At 33.8% G+C, this 20,033-nt stretch overlaps 1 protein-coding gene across 1 annotated transcript in view; it reads left to right on the top strand.

Annotated features, from left to right (window-relative positions):
* Nucleotides 1-2,872: 2,872 nt before the first annotated feature.
* Nucleotides 2,873-20,033, top strand: part of MS3_00007112 (uncharacterized protein) — a gene marked incomplete at its 3' end in the record, with an annotated part of 45,449 nt that continues 28,288 nt past the window's right edge. The window contains exons 1-8 of the mRNA XM_012942819.3: nucleotides 2,873-3,098; nucleotides 3,131-3,264; nucleotides 3,297-3,362; nucleotides 3,402-3,574; nucleotides 6,599-6,804; nucleotides 8,894-9,185; nucleotides 11,835-12,009; nucleotides 16,906-17,550. Of these exons, the coding sequence (XP_012798273.2) occupies nucleotides 2,917-3,098; nucleotides 3,131-3,264; nucleotides 3,297-3,362; nucleotides 3,402-3,574; nucleotides 6,599-6,804; nucleotides 8,894-9,185; nucleotides 11,835-12,009; nucleotides 16,906-17,550 (1,873 nt within the window). The 5' untranslated portion in view covers nucleotides 2,873-2,916. The remainder of the gene's footprint in view (nucleotides 3,099-3,130; nucleotides 3,265-3,296; nucleotides 3,363-3,401; nucleotides 3,575-6,598; nucleotides 6,805-8,893; nucleotides 9,186-11,834; nucleotides 12,010-16,905; nucleotides 17,551-20,033) is intronic.

The following is a 20,033-nucleotide window of genomic DNA, read 5'->3' as shown; positions in this document are numbered from 1 at the left end:
GCTTAAGAGTTAATGTACAGACATACATTCGATCATACACACCGAAATTAACATAGTGAATTGAGTCTGAGTTACAATGACTAGATGAATGATACAGTAGTCAAATGGGCTTGCCACATAAGCTCCCATCCAGAACATTGATGTTTTTATGTACCCAAAAAAAAAATTGGATTAACATCTATGTTCGACAAAGAGATAAAGAACGGAACTGTTTTTAAAATGAAAGTACAACTCAATATGATGAGTAAGCGTAAAATTGTAATAACAGCTTGTGTGTTGAAACGTTTCATATCGTATATACAAGTGTATATTTAACATTATTGAATTGCATAAAGTTAAAATGTAAGCATAATGATGATCCGTGGGGCCAATAAAAAAAATAGTAATCAAAATAAAGTAGGATTTTTATGTGTTATAAGAGTAGTCTCAGGATTTGGTCTAGATAAATATAGTGGTTGCTACATACCTATCTGGCCAATGTACTCTTCTTCCTGATCTTGTTGTAGTTTGTGCTGCTGCTGAACTTTGATTTGAAGTGTTGCTTGTTGCAAGTAGTTTGAATGGTGCTTGCTCTGCTGCAGGTTTAGACGGTTTTACAGTTGTCTGTTTTTCAGTGTTCTCTAAAAATGCTGGTTTTACTCTGTCGATGCTAACTGTATCATGTTTACCTGCTTTTTCCACTGTAACCGTTTTAGTGTCCTTTCGGATGATTTTAAAAGGGTTGTCGTAAGGAGACTGTAACGGCTGTCGTACTCTATCATTTCTGACGAATACATGTGAGCATTTGTCTAGTTCGTTGGGTACGAATGATTTCACCTTTTGGGTTCGTGGTTTAACGGACCTAATGGATTCCATCTGCTGTTTTAATTGTTGTACGTAGTTGGTTATATCTGCTGGAATATCTGTTGCACGGTCAAAAAATTCACCAGGCAAACGTAATGTTGTTCCATAAACCAACTCAGCAGCACAACAACCGAGGTCTTGTTTGATGGTTGAGCGAATGCCTAATAGTATCAAAGGAAGCTTGATATCCCATTTGTAATCTCCTCGTGCGGCCGTCAAAGAGGCTTTTAACTGTCTATGGAATCTTTCTATCATTCCATTAGCAGACGGATGATAAGCAGTGGTTCTAATTCTCTTTATACCGAAAGTATCTGCAAGTTGCTGAAATAGTTTGCTTTCGAATTGCGTTCCACGGTCGGTCGTAATTGTTGTAGGGACACCGAAGTTTGTAATCCAGTGTTTCACCAGCTTCTTCGCTACTGTTGATGCTGACGTGTCTTTTAACGGAACAGCTATGGGCCATCTCGTAAATCTATCTATACATGTTAGTATATGCGTGTAACCATTAGAAATTGGTAACGGTCCAAAAATGTCGATATGAATATGGTCGAACCTAGCGCTAGCGGCGGGAAAAATTCCGGTAGGAGATATGATGTGCCTATGTACTTTTGACTTTTGGCATTGGACGCATCCCCATGACCATTTTCGTACGTCTGTGATTATTTTTGGCCATACAAATCTATCTGTGACAAGCTTTACAGTGGCTTTTATACCTGGATGAGATATATTGTGTAATTTCTCAAAAATATTTCGTCTCATACTGAAAGGTACAAGGGCGTAACTAAATTTCGTACTCTGGTTTGCGATTTTGTTTGCTACAAAAAAGCTTTCTAAACGAGCAAACCAGAGTTCAGCCTTTCGTGGATTAAAAATAGGTAAAGGTACAGAGATGGCACCCACGGAAATAGATTAAGATGAAAGGCTTAGCGAATTATCAAGTGCCATGATACGAAGAAGCAATAGTAATAATAAGCCGAGGATTGTAATATACAATATGAAGAGAAATCAAAAATAACAACAAGAAGTATATATAAGACTCACCGAAAAGAAAAACTGTCACTTTTGGTTTAAATATGCGAATATACAGCAATAATTCCAAAGGAACAATGTTATGGATGGATTTATTATGACCGTTAATGAATTGTTAATAATTGTAATAGTAATTCCAATGTGAAGTTCTTTAAGATACGCTTGGAGAGTATGCAGCAGAATTCGTAGAGGAATGGTGTGTGTTCTAAAAGCGGCTCACCAAAATGTTGAGGATGATGTCCTCAATATCTGACTCCAAATAATAATATCCCGTAACTGAGTATTTTAGGTAGGCTTAATCTCCTAGTAGAATTGCGAATTTACTCGAGATTATTAAAAAGCCTGAACACCAGTCATAGAGATAGTTTATTGTTAACGAATAATAATAATCCACAAGCGTACGATGAGCAAGCACACGATGAAACAGAGAGAGTGTGAGTCTGTTAAAAATCCATATATATTTGAGAGTTAATCGGGTGTGGATAGATTATCGATTATCTGAACATTGAAACCTATAGGAAGATAGCTTAAGAGTTAATGTACAGACATACATTCGATCATACACACCGAAATTAACATAGTGAATTGAGTCTGAGTTACAATGACTAGATGAATGATACAGTAGTCAAATGGGCTTGCCACAATCACATCAGCCTGATAATTATTGGACAAAACCACTCAGCTCTTCCCAAACTTTCGAAAAAACGGCTGTCGAATACAACAAGACAGCTAAATCTGAGTGGCTAGACTGACTGTACTGAATTTGTATGAGACTTGCAACCACATGATAGCTCGATGACATGAGTACTAATAAGACAATTATGTAACTTATCCATCGCAAAGAAGTTTCAGAAATTTAAATTTTGGCTTGTCAGTTAACAAATGAAAACAGAGGAACCTGTTTAGTTTATGATTATCTATCATCAATACACGTTGCGCATTAGTGGATGCTGTTTAACTTTTCATTTCCTTATTGTGTTTTCGTGCCCAGAACGTCCTTGATGTCTTCGTTGAATTGCGTAGTAACGTATTCTGTTCGCTCATATGTTTATGCGAATGTCATTTATCGGTAGTTTGGTGGTTCACTGTTTCCTGATGATGGGCCTCAGCTATGCATTTGGTCTTGAATGTAAATCGCAACCAATGTACGAAATTCGGATTTTACACTGTACATGTGACAGTCCAAATATTTCCTGGACGTTCAACTCTTCTCAGATTATCAAGAAGTAAGTATAAGTTTACAAATCTTATTTTCAAGACCTGGGAAGTTTTTGCATTCAAAAAATATTCTTCAAATATTTGACTTCAGGTTGGAAGACAGTGGCGTATATAAATGTTTCGATCTCAGTAATGTATCCAAAGAATGCAGTTCAGTGTGTCTGAAAGCGGATGGTAAATAGAGAGTAGATGTATGCATTTTTCAGATCCTGATTTGTATTATAAAGCAATTCACGAAGATTCTATCCCTGATGTTGAGGCTGAAGAGCAAGGTATTGTTTTTTGCTTCTGTTTACTGTTGACTTGATTAGAAAGACCCTACTGGCACCAAAAAATGAAAGCGATTCCAGAGTTTTATGAATTTGTTATGAAGCCATTAAAACTCGCTTGTTATTTCTACGTAAGAAACAACTCTGTCATTCCCCTGGTTCAGTGGATCATGCCATCCGGCCATGACAACTTAATTGTAATCCATTCGAAGAAGGTAATTGTTAACGTTTTTTCCATACCAAGTATTTATGATGTTCAGCGTATATAACATTTGTTTTTTGTCAATTTTGTCTGTCTTCATTGAGTATTGTGTAAGCATTAAGTTCGTCCCTGGGTTATTTTTATTTATGTGCTTTTGAAATGACATTCCGTTATGTAACACACACGATATTGTTAATAATTTGCTAGTCTAAGTTTCCGCTCTTCGAGCGAGTTTTGCGGAGCTTTAAGCGGTGGTTTGAGGATTTTACAACTTACCATTGGCCAAATCACTCAGTGATTTTACACAGACATGACTGAATGAAACTTATCTTGAAGAACTTTCCAGTCACAAAAATGTGTTTTCATTGCCTTACTTCACCCTAGCTAACTTAAATAATTATTGCAAACCTAAAGTATGCAGTGAATGGATTCGTGGTGTTAGCCGTTTTTCGTCAACCACGTAACGGCAAAGATTAGTGAATGGATTATAATATAATGAATTCGAATTAAGATATAATTTTGGAGTTCTTACATTCTAGTTAGTGTCAGTTTATGAGTTGAAACTATAGCTGCAACAACTGGTCTCAACTCCTAACTCTAATTCCTAACTCTGTTTTGATATTTGCCCCCTAACTTCTCGTTACTCATTGGTTCGGCTGTATAACTTATGTCAACTAAAGAACCAGTAAAGACTATTTATCACGTAGAAGCTTCAAACAGTTGTAGATACAATAGAATAACTTTTATTTCCCCTATGACTGAACTCCAGAATTTTAAGTTCTATGCGTACGCTTTAGCCGTATCAAGACTGAAATCGAATAGTTAAAATTAACAGGTTTCATGTGGCTTGAATCGCATAGAGGTTCTTATTTCAGTGGACGTTTTAGTTATCCTATTACTTTCTGGGTTCATTTAACATAGAAAGCCACCTGCCAGTAAAATCACAGGAAGAGTTTCTTTATTTTAATTCTTAACAATTTCTGTTATGCTATGTCGTTAACAAAAATACGCTGAACGAGAAAACCTTAATTTTAAAAGTGCTGTGATCGCGCACTAAAGAACTTTAGTCAGGTTTGGTGGTTGGTTTTTATGATGGTAGTCTTTGGTCATTAGATACTTGTCTGTTTATAGCCGCTGCTTTTAATCCACAGTTCTTCCTAAGCAAAGAACGAGATTATTGCTCTTCTGGGACTTTTTTATGTCTTCTCAGTTCAGTTACTTATTTAAGCACAAATATTGGCACAACGGGGAACAATAATATATATGCGCCACAATAAAAGTGGGGTTTTGAAGAGATAAAGGAAGGTGAGTATAATAGCGAAACAACAAAGCTGAGTAAAAATTGGTGTATGAAAGTAAACCAATAACAACAAACTAGTAATACTAATAACGATGGTAATAATAATAGGAGAATCAGTTTATTTCTGAGAAATATAACCTGAAAGAATTCTTTCAGTTAAAGAAGTTACATTCATTTTTTATGAGGAAAGTTGCAGTAGCATCGCCACTGGCTTTTATTCTGAGCCATGTCTAATAACGTCTCTAGCCACTGTGTTGCACCATCTCTAGGACCCCAACCAGGAAGTTGTGGAGGACCAACACAAGCCAGTCCTGTACAGCTTTCACACCAGGACATCATGTCATACACTGACCATCTCTCCCCTTTTTCTAATCAGTCCCGTCGACGGTAAGTAATGCACGATATGGAAATCTCTGGATGATATTCTTGATACACGTCCAAGCCACCGAAGTCGTTGTTTGAAGATGGTAATATCAACAGGATTATCTTTGCTGTGCCTGGACACATGTTGCCGAAACTTTACATCACTAACGTAGTGTTGCCACTGGATGTCAGCAATCTATCAAATATTACGGTCAAACGCAGAGAGTCGCTTAACTTTCTCAACGTGAAGAGTCAAAGAGTCGCAAGCATTGAGCAAAACTGTTCTGACTTGGGCATTATATATCCGAATTTTCGCAGTCACAAAGATTCATTATATTCATTATATTGATTTCATCGTTCACTCTCACCATTAGCACTTACGCAGCTACTCATATCTTCGAACTTCCCAATTACTTCTGCCTGCTCACCACCAAGAGTGATTTCAGATGTAAGCTATTACCAGGCTTGTAAAAGTATTTTGCACTTACAAACCACGTACAAATCACATGCAATACCTACGAACACATTGCTAACGGACTAAGCACAGATTGAATGGCTTGGCTTTCATTGCACATTAAGACAATATCATCCTCACACTCAAGGCTTAAATGTCTTTCTCTAGGCAACAGGTCCACACCACCATTACCTACATCCACCAGAGCTGTTTTCAGAACGTCATCGATGGCAAAGTTGGAGAGGGATAGTGAGATTAGGAGACCCTGCTTAACCACATTGCTTGAATGAAACAATGAAAAAAGGGTCTCTTAAGTTACAGGTATTTGTCCATTGACGACAAAATTTTATTTATTTTGTAGGATTTTAGGAACTTTTGTGGTTAGTCTCTCTAAAGTATGGAATCTTTCGGGTCTCAAGAAATTTCATTCAACACTGAGTTAAGTAAAGAGGATCCCTTTCTTAACAACAAGACTACAAATAAAATTTCGATAATGTAATATAAATATAGACTTGATCTCAAATGTGTGACGTATTTGGGTTACACATTTCATAACATGGAGATTTATGAGAGGGACAAACTGTTTTAAATAGATAAGCTGTAGTGACTTAATATCATCAAATAGCATTTTCACATTATTGATAACGTCAGTGGTGATAAGTCCACTCATGTGACTTTTAAAGTTTATGAGAATGTGTCTTAGTTTCATTTTCACTTATTTTGACGAAGATCTGGGTGATGTGGTCTTTCTCAAACTAAAGACAATGAAGAATATTCATCTCATCTTCGAATGAACAGTGGGACAACTGGACAGAATTCTCAGTCACTACTGATTTTATATCTTACCTTTGATTGGATACGTTTTACTGCCACGTAATTCGAATTAACCTAGATTATTTTAATTTTTTTCTTTTTCTTAGCTTGCTGAGTTCAATTGCAGTTCTATCCCAGAAACTCAACGTAATTTAAGTGGGAGCTGCTATTCAACGGAAATTACGATTGTATCAATCAGTGGAAGTGATTCTTTTGATTGTATTATTCGAACATCAAATCATTCGGACATAGCTATTATCAACTCATTTACAGTCCTTCAAAAATTGACCGACATACTTTTTCCTTATTCAAGGTGAGTTTTTCTATACTTATACGAATATGAGTTTTTTAATCTTAAAACGTGACACTTAAAATGTCTCTTATACATTTTTTGTTGAGTTTTAGTGGATAACCATTAAAATTTGTGCGAGATTTTATGATTAACAAAATTGTCTCCAAAGCAATATCAGTCCCCCAAAAACGATTCACTCAAATAACTAAGTACCTAAAGAAATGGAGAGAAATACTGATAGGATGGGATTAGTTTTACTAGATTTGAAAAATAACGATATTTCCTCATATTAACATTTCATGTCATAACTGTTAATTTTCGCAACCTCATACTAATATACTAGCTATTAACTAAAACTCAGAAAATTAATCGCAAAAACTGTAGTCCTGTATATTGATTGAACCGCTTTCATTAACGTGATGAAACTGATTAAAATTTGAGTATTCCTTTTTGACCCATTGTTTACTTGAAGAAGAAACATTTTTTGACAGTACTATTAACCTAAGCTTTTCCATCTTATAGTGATTTAACAGACATAGTAGTCTATTGTAAAATAGGTGATTGCATCATTAAATGTTCAGAAATTTTGAATATCACATGTGTAACCATCCGAAAGTTATAAACTAAAAATGGTAGGAAAACATGCGTGAGGTAATTATCCATTTGATGTGTATAAAGGTGTGAGAAATAAAAGACCTACGTGTGATAATAGAAAGTGATTAGAGGAGACTATGAACTGTAATTACCTAGCATGAAAATTTCGAGGTGGGATGGAAGATATTAGAATGTCGAGTTGGTACATAGGGAGTGATGAAGTAGTCGAACGCGTCGACAAACTTCACTTATGTTGGAAGTCTTATCAGCCCTAATATGTTGGTGCCTGATGAGATCTCTGCAGGCAATTAGAAAGCTCGTCTGACTTTTGCCAACTGACTTCACATTGACTGAGATAGTTGGGCCCATGTTACGTATGCCTGAACACCGATTACCATTATGGACAATGCTAACTAGTGCTGGGAATGGTTAGAAGAAAGTTCGGGGTGGCCAAACCAAAACGTGGTGTCAGTCCTTGAAGTCACTAACTTCTAGTCTGAGGCATGTTAGTAGATGCAGACTACTTGGTTGAGGTCCGCGCGATTATCGTAATCAATGGTTGGAGACTCTGGGTGGCGTGGTTCATAACCGATCACAATGGCGTAGGTGTATACACTCTTTGTCTTCCCTTAAGCCGTGAGATTGAAATTACTGTATACCTCTCTTTCTACGAACTAAATTTTTCTTCCGGTATCATATCTTTAGAATATGCAATCACCTTGTTGTGTTAATGAGGTGTGGCAACTTGGACCTGTGCATATATGTGCCTAGTCCTCCTACATTGTAGCTGACTGACTGACATAAAGTTTAAACTTGAACCAGTGAATCGTTAAAGCCTCTGCTGTACACAATCTCTTTTATTTCTAATCCCATTATGCTCAGTCGTTTGACAGTGTTAGATATCTCTAAAAGATAGTTCTGTTTGAAGAGTGTAATAAGAATCGAAAAGATGTTCCAGTAATGAAATATTGATTTTTCTCATTCTCTTTCTGAATTTTGCGCTCAGAGATAATTATATATTTAGTATAATGTTTGTTTATACTACTTTGAACAATAAATCCTAATGTATAAAAAGCGGTCTTGAATTGTGACGCATGATGGTTCTTCTAAAAATTAGCCCTATAGTACAGTGATGAGTTATGTTATTCTTGTCTCTATATAAAGTTTAAAGTTTTTACAAGGTTTCATGGATCAATCATGATGTGTATTGTCCTGTTTTCTGTTTGCTTTTATAAGATTTTGATGATTTAAGTACAGTATATTCCCAATTAGAATTTGATTTAAGGAATGATACATGATTTTCTTAAAATAGTGCTTGTAACATGTTTATTTCACTTTCGATATCTGAGAGTAAATGAATATGGTGAATACCTCGAACAAAGGAAGCACAACTTATTTTCCCATATTCACTGTTGAGACTTAGGCTTAATTTATATATCTGACTTTATCCAAACCTACCGTTTGTACATAATTACACTTGTTTTGTAAATATTGTTTGTCAAAACTGCTACTATAGTGATACAGAATTTGAAGCACCAAGTTTTGAATTAATTGATGAATTACGTCTACCAAGTGAAGTTGGTTCTGGTGATGTTCATTCCGATTTGTTCAGTGTAACAAACGAAAAGAATTCCTTAGATTTATCAACGCTTATTTTAACAAATTACACTGAGTTTCGATTCTACTTGTTAGATAATGTAACTTGTGTGTCCAAAGAGGTAATTCTGGTATGTCATGTTCCACGGACAATAAGTCAACTTGAAGTATGGTATTTAGGCCAATACGACAAACACCCTAGGCTTCTGAAAGTGAGTTCAATGAATTTTTTTATTTAAAGACTTTATTTCATCTTGAACTATTTTGCTATTCATCCTTATGAAATGATTTTAATTGCCATAGATAGTATAAACACTCATAACCCAGTGATCTAAATGTTAAAAATAAGGTAATCCCATGTTTAAACCCATTTTGTCAACCCTCTTTTAGTAGGCCTGTAGCATTACAGATAAGCTAATTTATTGGAATGTAAGTTCGATTTAATATATAAATCAACGCTAAATTGTCGCTTTATCACGATTTGGTTTACAGAAACAACAACTAGGTTCATGTGTTACTAACTAGTTAGTATGATGATTTGTTTGAATAACTATCAACGCTGTGATTCAGGTTTGTAAATGGATCTTTAGGTTTACAGACAGTATTTCTTATAGAGCTGTAGGAAGTAATGGTGGCGTTTGCATGGGCCAAGTTACTTGAAAATATGCAGTTTCCCATACCAAGTGTTATCGAAAAATCCCCTGAAATCGTTATTGCATTACAGATAGAAGTGTTTGGACGTCTTCAAATTGAACTAATGTTTGAAACTCTTGTGTTAAACAAATGTTCCTTCTTCAAACTTTGATGTACTAATCACTCGTTAGTAGGATTTTGTTATCAAAGTTCACTGAAGCTAATAAAACTTAGCTCTATACTGAAGTGTTTACTGATCATAGTATGGAAATTCGCATCACATGTAATTGGCACTTGCTATCATGATAATGACAGTGAGTTTTCAATTATTTTATGAGACTGCATATGTGAAACTAAGGCATCTTAATTTTTCGTCTACTGATGTATATCTATTAATATAGAGCGTGGTTAGTGTAAGCTTAAAATGTCGGTAAAACACTGAATTACGTTTTTTTATTTTTATTGAAATGCTGATTGACAACTAGATACTCACACTTACTCGAGCACATCATTAGTCTTTTCTGAAACAATATATTGGATCTACATCGAATACAATTCATTCTTTGTACATACTGAAGTTCCACCGGTGTCTTCGATGTATTTATTAATATGTTGTATTTGAGATACAGTTGTTAATTAGGCGTTAAAAGTAAAAAAGAGCTTATCTGTGTTTTCAATGCCGTCGTTTATGTACTTTCCCTATACACCATATATATATATGACATGGTTTTTTATTTTTGGAATTTTTTGACAAGTTGCACTTATAAAATCCAATTAATTCAGTCAGTCAGTCAGTAACAACGTAGAACTTTGTACGTACGTACATCAGTTCGAGTTGCCAAACCACAATAACACAGAGATGCAGTTGTCGATTCAAATTCCGTAGTGGTAGAGGTAGTAAGAGTATAAGCAATAATCGGGAAGATTAGGGTTTGGAGATGTTATTTAAAGAGTATAATCCAGTGAAATAAATTTGGAAAGAAAACAAAGGACATGAAGAATTCAGAAGATTAGAATTTGGGAGAACACAAAGAGTGGATGCACCTGCGCCATTGCAAACGATTTTGAGCCATGTCATTCAAGGTCTCTAACCATTGGTTGCTATCATCTCGTGGACCCCGACCAGGTAGTCTACACCTACCAACATGGCTCAGTCCACTTGTCAGTGACTTCATGAACTTGTGCCATGTTTTGGTCTGGACACCCCTAGCCTTCTTCCAACCTACTCGTATACCACTGAACATCGCACGTCGAGGCAGTCGGTGTTTGTGCATAGGTAACAGGTGTCCCAGCCATCTCAACTGATGAAGTTTCGCTACTTCATCAATTGATTTGCCATCCTTACCTAGTACCCGTTTCCTAACAACTGTGTTACTTACTCGATGGTCCCATGATGCAATTAATTACAATAAATACAATAAAAAAGCATACATAGTTTAGGTTAAGGATGAAGTATTTTCTCATTTTTCTCGGTTGATGCTTCCAGGTTTTCTATGGTGATCTAGCTTCAATTGACTCATGATCTCGACTACTAAAGATTCATTATCAACTAGGATGTTTCGTTAGTGATTTACAGGTATTTCTTTTTCTCACTTTTCTTTGTATTATTGGGCATCAATAATGGTTGGATTTAAACGAGAAATTTTCGAGCCAGTGGATTTTAATTGAGAGGTTGAATGCTGCGCGGGCATATTTAAGCTCATGTTTGTAAATTAAGTAGTACTACTACTCTTAATATTGTTAAATATATTATGATGACAATCAGAGCTGTCTATCTCGATCTATCGATGCTGGTGTCAAGTTCAAAGATGTTATACGTCGATATTTCATATAAACTCAGTCAATCGTTGATAGTACTGGTCTAAAGTAAACATCATATTTATTTGAGGACGAAATCAAGGAAGGGAGAGATTTTTAACTGTCTAGAGTCAATAAATAATGAATGTACTTGGTGAGTTATTAAAAGTGGGGTTGATATTTCTAAACATTCGTTCAGCCTAAGTTCAATCCATTAAAGCCAGTGAGGTCAAGATTAAGTATGGAATACCGAACAATTGAATGCGAAGTATTAGTCACTTCTATAATGGTTTTAATTTAGTAGCTCGTAGTTCATTCGGTTATTATGTGAAAAGTATTCATCTCTTGAAAGCTAGCACTGTTAAAACAAACCCCAGATTTTTTGCTTGATTCTAGGTATTTCTTCTTTTTCTGTATTCTTGTAAATTTAGGACTCAAAAGTATCCGACTCTTTCACAAACAATGAGAAGCGCTATATGCTGTTTGACAATAGCATTATATTAAAATTAGAAAACTTGTCCCATAGGGATAGTGGATTGTATATATGCAAAAATGATTTCTTTTATAAAAATGTAACAATTACAGTTATGGATTGTTCAAAATCAAGTAAATTTATTTTTCCCTTTTATATTATTCATTTCATATATATTTGAATGTAATTAATAAAGTTAGGATACCGCATTGAGATTTGACAACGATTATTTGGATATGTAAATGTCTGCAATCCCTAATTCACATCGAAAGGAGACAGCCGAGGTATGTATGCACTGCGTTTGTGTAGAATCTCCTTTCAATATATTACATTGATCGTGATTCAGTTTATAAACACCTGAGGTAGATAGAAAATGTTTTCATCGTGCATAGATTATTTACCTCATCGGTAACGTGTGAGTGTACATACGGCCACGTATTTTTAATGACGATGTTTTATATAGTACGATTTGATATGAACCTGTCATCAGTATCATGATGGACATCACACATACGGTTTACTATTTTATTTGACTCTGTCAAAGTTTTTCGAACTTCCATTTATATTTTATTTAGTGTTTAACGGTTCCTTCCTCTATTTCTCATTTCATTTGATTTCGTTTCTTATTGCCCTTTGACCAAGAGATCAATTGACAGTAATGTTTCAATTACCACTAGATTATAACATAATATATTCATTTTTTTTTAAAATAATGAAAATGAATATCTTTATTTGGCCACTTAAATTAAACACTGTTACTAAATAGTACTTGTGTCAACGTTATCTAGTTCAGTATTTGTGTTGCGAAAGTTGTAATGTCAGAAACTAGTTGTCAGTTTTGTCAAATTATAAATTCTTTAAAATCTGTTATTTATTTTACGTATTAAATCATAGTGATTAGAGCTACTTACTGTAATGTGTTATACCGTCAACGCAATGAAATACTATATCTTACTTTTTTGATACAGTACTAAGTTTACCATGTTTACTTTAGATTTCTTTATTACAAAATACTGGTAAGATACTGATTATCCAGATCAGTAAAGCAGTAACGATGTGTAATTTAATATATACAAGTTTGACTATTTGATATTCCTGTGGTTTTTGATTACTAGATTTTTTATTCACACTCACTTTCTTTGCAATTCGATCAAAAATAAAAATAAAATCTGTGATGTACCAACATAACTGAAACATCATTCACAAGGATCCGAATATAGTTAATTCATTATATTTAGAATCTTCAGTAATTTATTCCCACATAGAATCAATTATTAAAATATTGTAATATTTGGTAATTCTCTGTTCTATGCAATTTCAAAGTATTCTTGCTGGAACTAATTTAATTTGTTTTTGTACATGGGTCTTCTCTTATAAATGTAACCAATTGGTTCAGTAAGGTGAGGTGAGATATTAGATTGCTTGGTGTATTTACCAATAAGATCAGAAAATCGATTGATCATGAATCACACCCTTTCTTTTATACACGAATGTTGACTGCTGACTGACCAAATGTTATGTGAATAGGATGTATGCTAATGCACTGTAAGTTAATAACTTTTGCATACTCGACGCCAGAAAATATTTCGTCTTGCTATAGATTCACACTCTTACAATCCTTTCCTTTCAGAGTTGTTTACAGAATGCTATCAGTTGAGAAATTGGAGAGGAATGGTTAGCGTGAGAAATGCTATTAGTGTACAATAAAATGAGATGTGTTCGTATATCATCACATTAATATTATGTTTTTTCGATTGCTGTTTTTTAAGTGCTAATGAACTTCTCAGGTATACGTCTTTCTAACAAACTGCTCCAGGACGCAGTCGTAGTCTCTTATTCCAAGATCTAATGAGTGTTGCTCTCTGTATTTTGGACTTAATTGCTTTGATAGATACTGCATATGTGATTAACATATTCAGAATGAAATCCATTCCGTTCTTCATAAGTAACTTTACACCTTAAGTATGCTCTACACAGTACGATAATACCTAAGGATTTGGATGCAGGTGGTGACTCGACGGTTGCCAGATGTATTGCAAAAGCTTGTTCGAATTTGCTTTATCAAAATTAACGTGACTCAATCCATATTACTCCTTCAAATAGTTTTATCAGTCATCTTACTAGAATGTCACCGTCCTTGAAAAGAACGGAGAATAATAAAAGTGGCGGAGTTTATGTACATTTATTAAGAAAATACTTCATAGTTTCTCCGACGATTTCATTTAGTTTTAGCTGTGTCTAGAAGTAATAAATTGTTATGAAAATAATTCACCTAAGCTATCTAGTGTTTAACATGGCGAAGACAGAATCGCCTTGCCGATAATCCCCACACATGATAGTTATGGATAAAATATGATTCTAGTCTTGCAATACTGGGATAACCTATATTTGTTTGTGCATTGACTGTTTGCATGACTTCCCCAAGCTGTATCGTGTTGGCATTAGAGGAATGTACTTCACTTACATGATCAAACATGCTTTTTTGTTAGCGTAGGCTGTTGAGGCAAATGACCCCAGGCCTATCAACCTACTGTTTAATTTTCAAACCGAAGTGGTGCTCACATGACAAGTCTGATGTTTATGTATAAACATGTATATGTCCGTCTAACGCTCATAGTATAACGACCTTGTGGATTTTAATATGATTTGGTCAGATTACCACCTAATTTATATTTGGGCTGTGTTGTTACATGCGGGGGCGTTCTCACTCAAGTATTTATCATACATCCCCTCATCATTAGGCAAGAATCGGGGTTGTCTGTTCAAACATGTTACAAGCTACATTGTGTTTAAAGTAAGACTTAAATGTAACTTCTGTCTAATATAAAAGTGCTGGTCAATTTACATAAAATGAAGGTTAATTTCACAAATCAGTCCAAAATGTTCTTGCTCTAGGATAACAATCACATGTTTATGAGCATATTTTTTTTCGTTCTTGTTCTATATGCCTATTGGCTTGTCATTAAGGGTGCACACTAGATCATGCTGGGACGTGCTTTGAGTGAATAATTCAAAATAAAACTAAAAAGTGGAAACAATGACGTGGTGTGATTTTTTTTCATTAGCTTATAGTACTACAATCTAGCGTCATCCATTAAAACTTATTCTCAATCATTTGGTGATTATATCCATACCTAAATATTACTAAAATGATAATCGATTTTATCCTATTAGAAAGATTTATTATATTTATATTTGTTTTCTGTTAACCATATGATTGTTTAAGAGAATTCTCATTATGAATAGTTGTTTGTCTTATATATATTAGTTCGAAACACTGCCGATTTTCCAAAGATTTTCTCTTGTTATCATGGCATGACTATTCAAAAATCCTGAGTATTCATGTTTACGTCACCAATAAATTGAAAAATCTCGGTGTTTTTATTTGAATATGTGGTCTTCTTTTATATTAGTAGATACTTTACTTTGTTTCTTGATGGGTTAAAGTAGTTGATTGTTTGTAATTGTACAATATATCAACTAAATTTTGATTTAGTTATAAAAATTTGTCAACAGCTTAATACTGTTTACATACACACATACCAGTTGATTAGTGAAACGAAATCCAATCTTATCCTGATTATGGATGATGCTCTTCAAAAGTTGTTCTGAAGGCCATTGTGGACATATATTCAGTAATGTTGTGTTGTTATCGTATCTAGTTTGTTGTATCGTCTCTTTTTGTCGATTCTTTATTAGAAGACAAATTATTGAATCAAGGTCCTAATGACTACTTGCAAGTAGTCAAAATATTAATAATTTAGAAAATCACTTACCAATTGATGTAATTCTGGAGGGTTAATTTCATCATGTATAAACATTCATCAACCGTCGTAGTAGATTACGTTCATTAAAGATGTTAACTCTTAGAAAAATTCTTTTAATGCAAAAAGTTCTATATCGTAATTTTTGGTCTTTATAATGAGATAGTTATAAAAAGCCCATCAAAAACTAACATACTTGTCGATTGCTTCCATCTACAGAACATCACACAGTACACTAATCTATATGTTGAATCACCTGGATTAGAAGTTACACAACAAATGGTCGATAAGATCTTATCAACAACAGGAACTAATTTACGTGTTATAGGATGTTACTCAAAGGTCAATTACTCGAAATTTGACTCCGCTTCTCATAATTTACTTATGTTTTGTAAGAGTAACAGTTAAATAAATGTATTGGAAAAAAACTATTTTCAACTTACAAACAGAGAATGTATCTATTCAAAGAATATTAACTGTGATAATAATACGTTTGTTCAATGATATGATGTCAGGGGATGAAAATTGGTGTACTGAAATAACTGAAAGACGAAGGTTATTGTTGACAGCCATGAACTTCCGTACTATAGATTCTAGAGTGTAACTTTATTTCTCCATTCAGGTTATAGACTTATGGTTTATATCTTTATTGTGTAGATTTGTTTGTTTATTAAATTATTCTGAAATGATACCAGCCGACTCCCAACTACAACTAACGCGAGAATCAATCCTCTCATACAATTTCCACCTACTCAAAAAGAATACACCACTTCAGGAATATTTCGAGTAACGGTATTATGTTTAAGACTAGAACATAGGGATTAATTAATCCTTGAGTTTTAATATGAATGAATTAATGTGACGTATGCTAGTAGCATTTTAACCTGAGGACAAGTAAGCGTTGGTATATGTATAAATCATTCAGAGATTGATAGGGAGCTACTACATACTGCGTATCATTTGTTCACAAATGCCCTCTCGCTTGATAGCATTAAAACCTTAACATCTCAGGGAAAACAAAATATGGCTAAACTTTTAACTTGTAATTGTACAATTTCAAAAATACGCTTTCATAATGTCGTAAAATTCATCATTGATATTGTTTGTTCTTATTTTAAATATAATATTCCTTTTGTTTATACTATTCCCACTATACTAGTAAAGTTACTAGATATCATCAATCTAAGCTAGATTATTGAATATGTTCAATTGCTTAGCCGTTCTTCCTTACATGTCTTTTTCATTTTTATCATTATTTTACAACAGATTTAATCTCTAGGTTCCTCCCACCTATTCTTATTTGGATAATCATATTTATAACAATTTCAACTATCCCTCTATCATTGATATATTGTATACAAATTAGGCGTAAGTCAATGCAAACTGTGCTATCTATACCTATTGATTTTTTGGATAAAAATGCAAAATCGAAACGTGTTGATGTTTTCCGTAAAATGAATTTACTGTACACAAAGCCAGAACATAAATTATTATTGCATCACTCCGGCTCTTCTACATCGTCGTCGCCACCATCGTTGTCATTATCTTCCCCTTTATCACCATGTGCAATATATTCTCGATCTGGTTCTTCTAACATCAGTAGTGTCGATACAGATACAAAACATAAGATAATAGATATACTTACGTCATTTTCACAAAGATTACTATGTCAACCATCCAAATATTTTTCACAAAAATATAACGTTCTACAATGTAACGTAATGCTGTTACAATGGTTAACTCAGTATTTGAATTCTAGTCCTAAAACATATATACCGAAATCATCTTTTACTCTAGAAAATCTCCTTGGTGAAGGTAATTATGGAATTGTTTATAAAGGAAAGTTATCCATTAATGCTGACGACGAAAGCAATTCTAATGGTACTGAGATTGCTATCAAAACGTTGAAAGGTGAGTTCGGTTATATATATATATATACCATCCAGTAAATACTTTAAATATTTAATTGCTTTTGTGATTAAAAATATCCCCTTCCTATCTAATGAATTTTATTATGTATGCATTCTACAAATTATAGCCAGTGTTACTGACGACTGTTGGGACACCATTCTAATATAATCTCATCACTTACCCAATCGAAAACGCATCAGCTAAAACGTTAATTTGAATAGTTTTATTATTCGAATATCCGTAGACCAAATATTGAATTGAGCATATTGATGGATATATATCTTGAAGATAATCTCTCACCTTTTGACCCTTCTTCCTCCATTGATGACGTGTATGAAATGTTTATATTTTTTATATAATGCAGCAGCTTTGGTTGATACATAATAATCCGGGGCTTTACATTGTTCATGATTGAGTTATATCACTATAATTATGTTTAGTTCCTCGTCGACTAGATTTTCCACTTGGTTTATGATAAAACCGTAATGATATACAAGCAGATAAATTGGATTACGAACAAGATGGGTACGACTGTAACCTTACTAATTATCGAGGACCCAATACTTCGATTACATTTGCATAATGTTGGTTTAATTGATCACGTGAATCAACTAGAAGTGATAATGTTATAGTATTCACATCATTTAGAATGGTCCTCGTTGATTTATGTTACTTAGAAATGATAGGTAAATCAGAACATAAACTCAGTTGTAATTAGTACGACAAGTACTTTAGAATTCCAATTTACTGATTTTTTATATGCCCTACTCAAAACGGTAATATTTTCTCCGAATTAAAGATAATTTAGTTGTGAGATGGTAACTCACTGATGACAGTGGTGTATATGTCGCTGAATTTAGTGGATTAGTTGAAGTTAGACATTAACATCGTTGGATGCCGGCTCAGTGGTCTAGTGCTTAAGTGCTCACGTGCGAGACCAATAGGTCCTGGGTTCGAGTCTCGCAGGGGGCGAGGTCGTCGATGCGCACTCCTGAAGAGTCCCACGATAGGATGAAATGGCCGTCCAGTGCTTCCAGGTTTTCCATGGTGGTCTAGCTTCAATCGACTCATGATCTCAACAATTGAAATTTAGTTCTAGTTCAAAACACAGAAAAGTTCATAATATTAATAAACGTTTTGCACATTAAGTGAAAAAGTACATACATATATATGTTAGGAAAACAAATATTGCAAGGATACGAAATTTACTCTCGAATCGATCGCCTTTGAAAATTAATTCGAACATCCCTCTTTCTCTTAAATTATTCTATTCATTCATTCTAGGATATATCTAGTAACTAATTGTTTCATATTTTATGATGTTGTATAAGCTTTAAAAAAAAACACATGAAATCTTCCCACCAATATTGTTAAGATCCAATTTTTAAACAATTTAATTAAAAAATGTCTGGTCAAACTACTTACAGATCATACTGAAAATGAGTAGAATACAAATTAATGTTATAAGTTTCATTTGTATCTGTACAAAAATACTGAATTAATAAAATTATCTTTTGCATCTGTCTGTGTAATTAACTTAACCCAAAAATATAATTACATGGGAAATAAATAGTGCCATTTGTATGAGAGAAAATAAAAGCTTCATTTATTGTGAATAAAGTTGTCTGACAGTGAACAATAATCTGTTGTACTCATATAGTCGTCCATATGTCACTGTCAATAATAGTAGTGATATTAATAATGATAATAGTAACAATAATAATAGTGTTATTATTATTACTAATAGTTGCTGAGTAAATCTACAAAGATAAGTCGTTGCTAGCTCATCATTAGTAAACGAATTTGTTTAAAAGTAAGGAATAATGGACAAAAGTATTAGGATATTGTGGACTAGCTCGTTAGAATTAAGATTTTTGCGCGAAATCCAAACATTACTTAAGACGAACAGTAGAAATACCTTTTATATTGCTCAAAATGTTTGAACTAATGGTGAAGTATTTCTTTTTTTCAACCACAGAGTAAGAACGGATAGCCTAAGACAAACTGAACTCAATTCTATCTTTTTAAACTGTAACGAGTAAATCAACACTATTCCTACGTCTTAATCTCCAAACCCTTAACCCTGAAACAAACTTTAACTTGTTACCATATTTTGTAGACGAATTATTCGTATAGTGCCCTTCGGATTTCTGCGCTAAATTCATTGATCTGCATGAATACAAACCACTTTTGCGTTATAGCTAATGTCAATTCGTGATGAAAACCATTAATCCTAACCCTAATTAGGAACGATTCGAGGACTTGAAAATTTGTTTAGCTCCTTATAAAGATTATAAGAAAGGAATAAACGATATCTATAAACACGAGTCTATATGTCATTTTTTCTCAGTTTACATGCAGAGTAACCTGTAGTTTTTAATAAGTTCATCAAATATGTAGAATTTGTTTACATTGTCGTTTTCTTTTCCATAAACTATCCATTTATAAAGGCAGTTTTGTAATTGACCAAGAACTAGTTCTGA

The sequence above is a fragment of the Schistosoma haematobium genome, chromosome 1 (genome assembly GCF_000699445.3).
Source record: "Schistosoma haematobium chromosome 1, whole genome shotgun sequence".
Classification (NCBI taxonomy): Eukaryota; Metazoa; Platyhelminthes; class Trematoda; order Strigeidida; family Schistosomatidae; genus Schistosoma; species Schistosoma haematobium.
The sequence above is the reverse complement of the archived record's forward strand: the minus strand, read 5'-3'. Positions and strand labels throughout refer to the sequence as shown.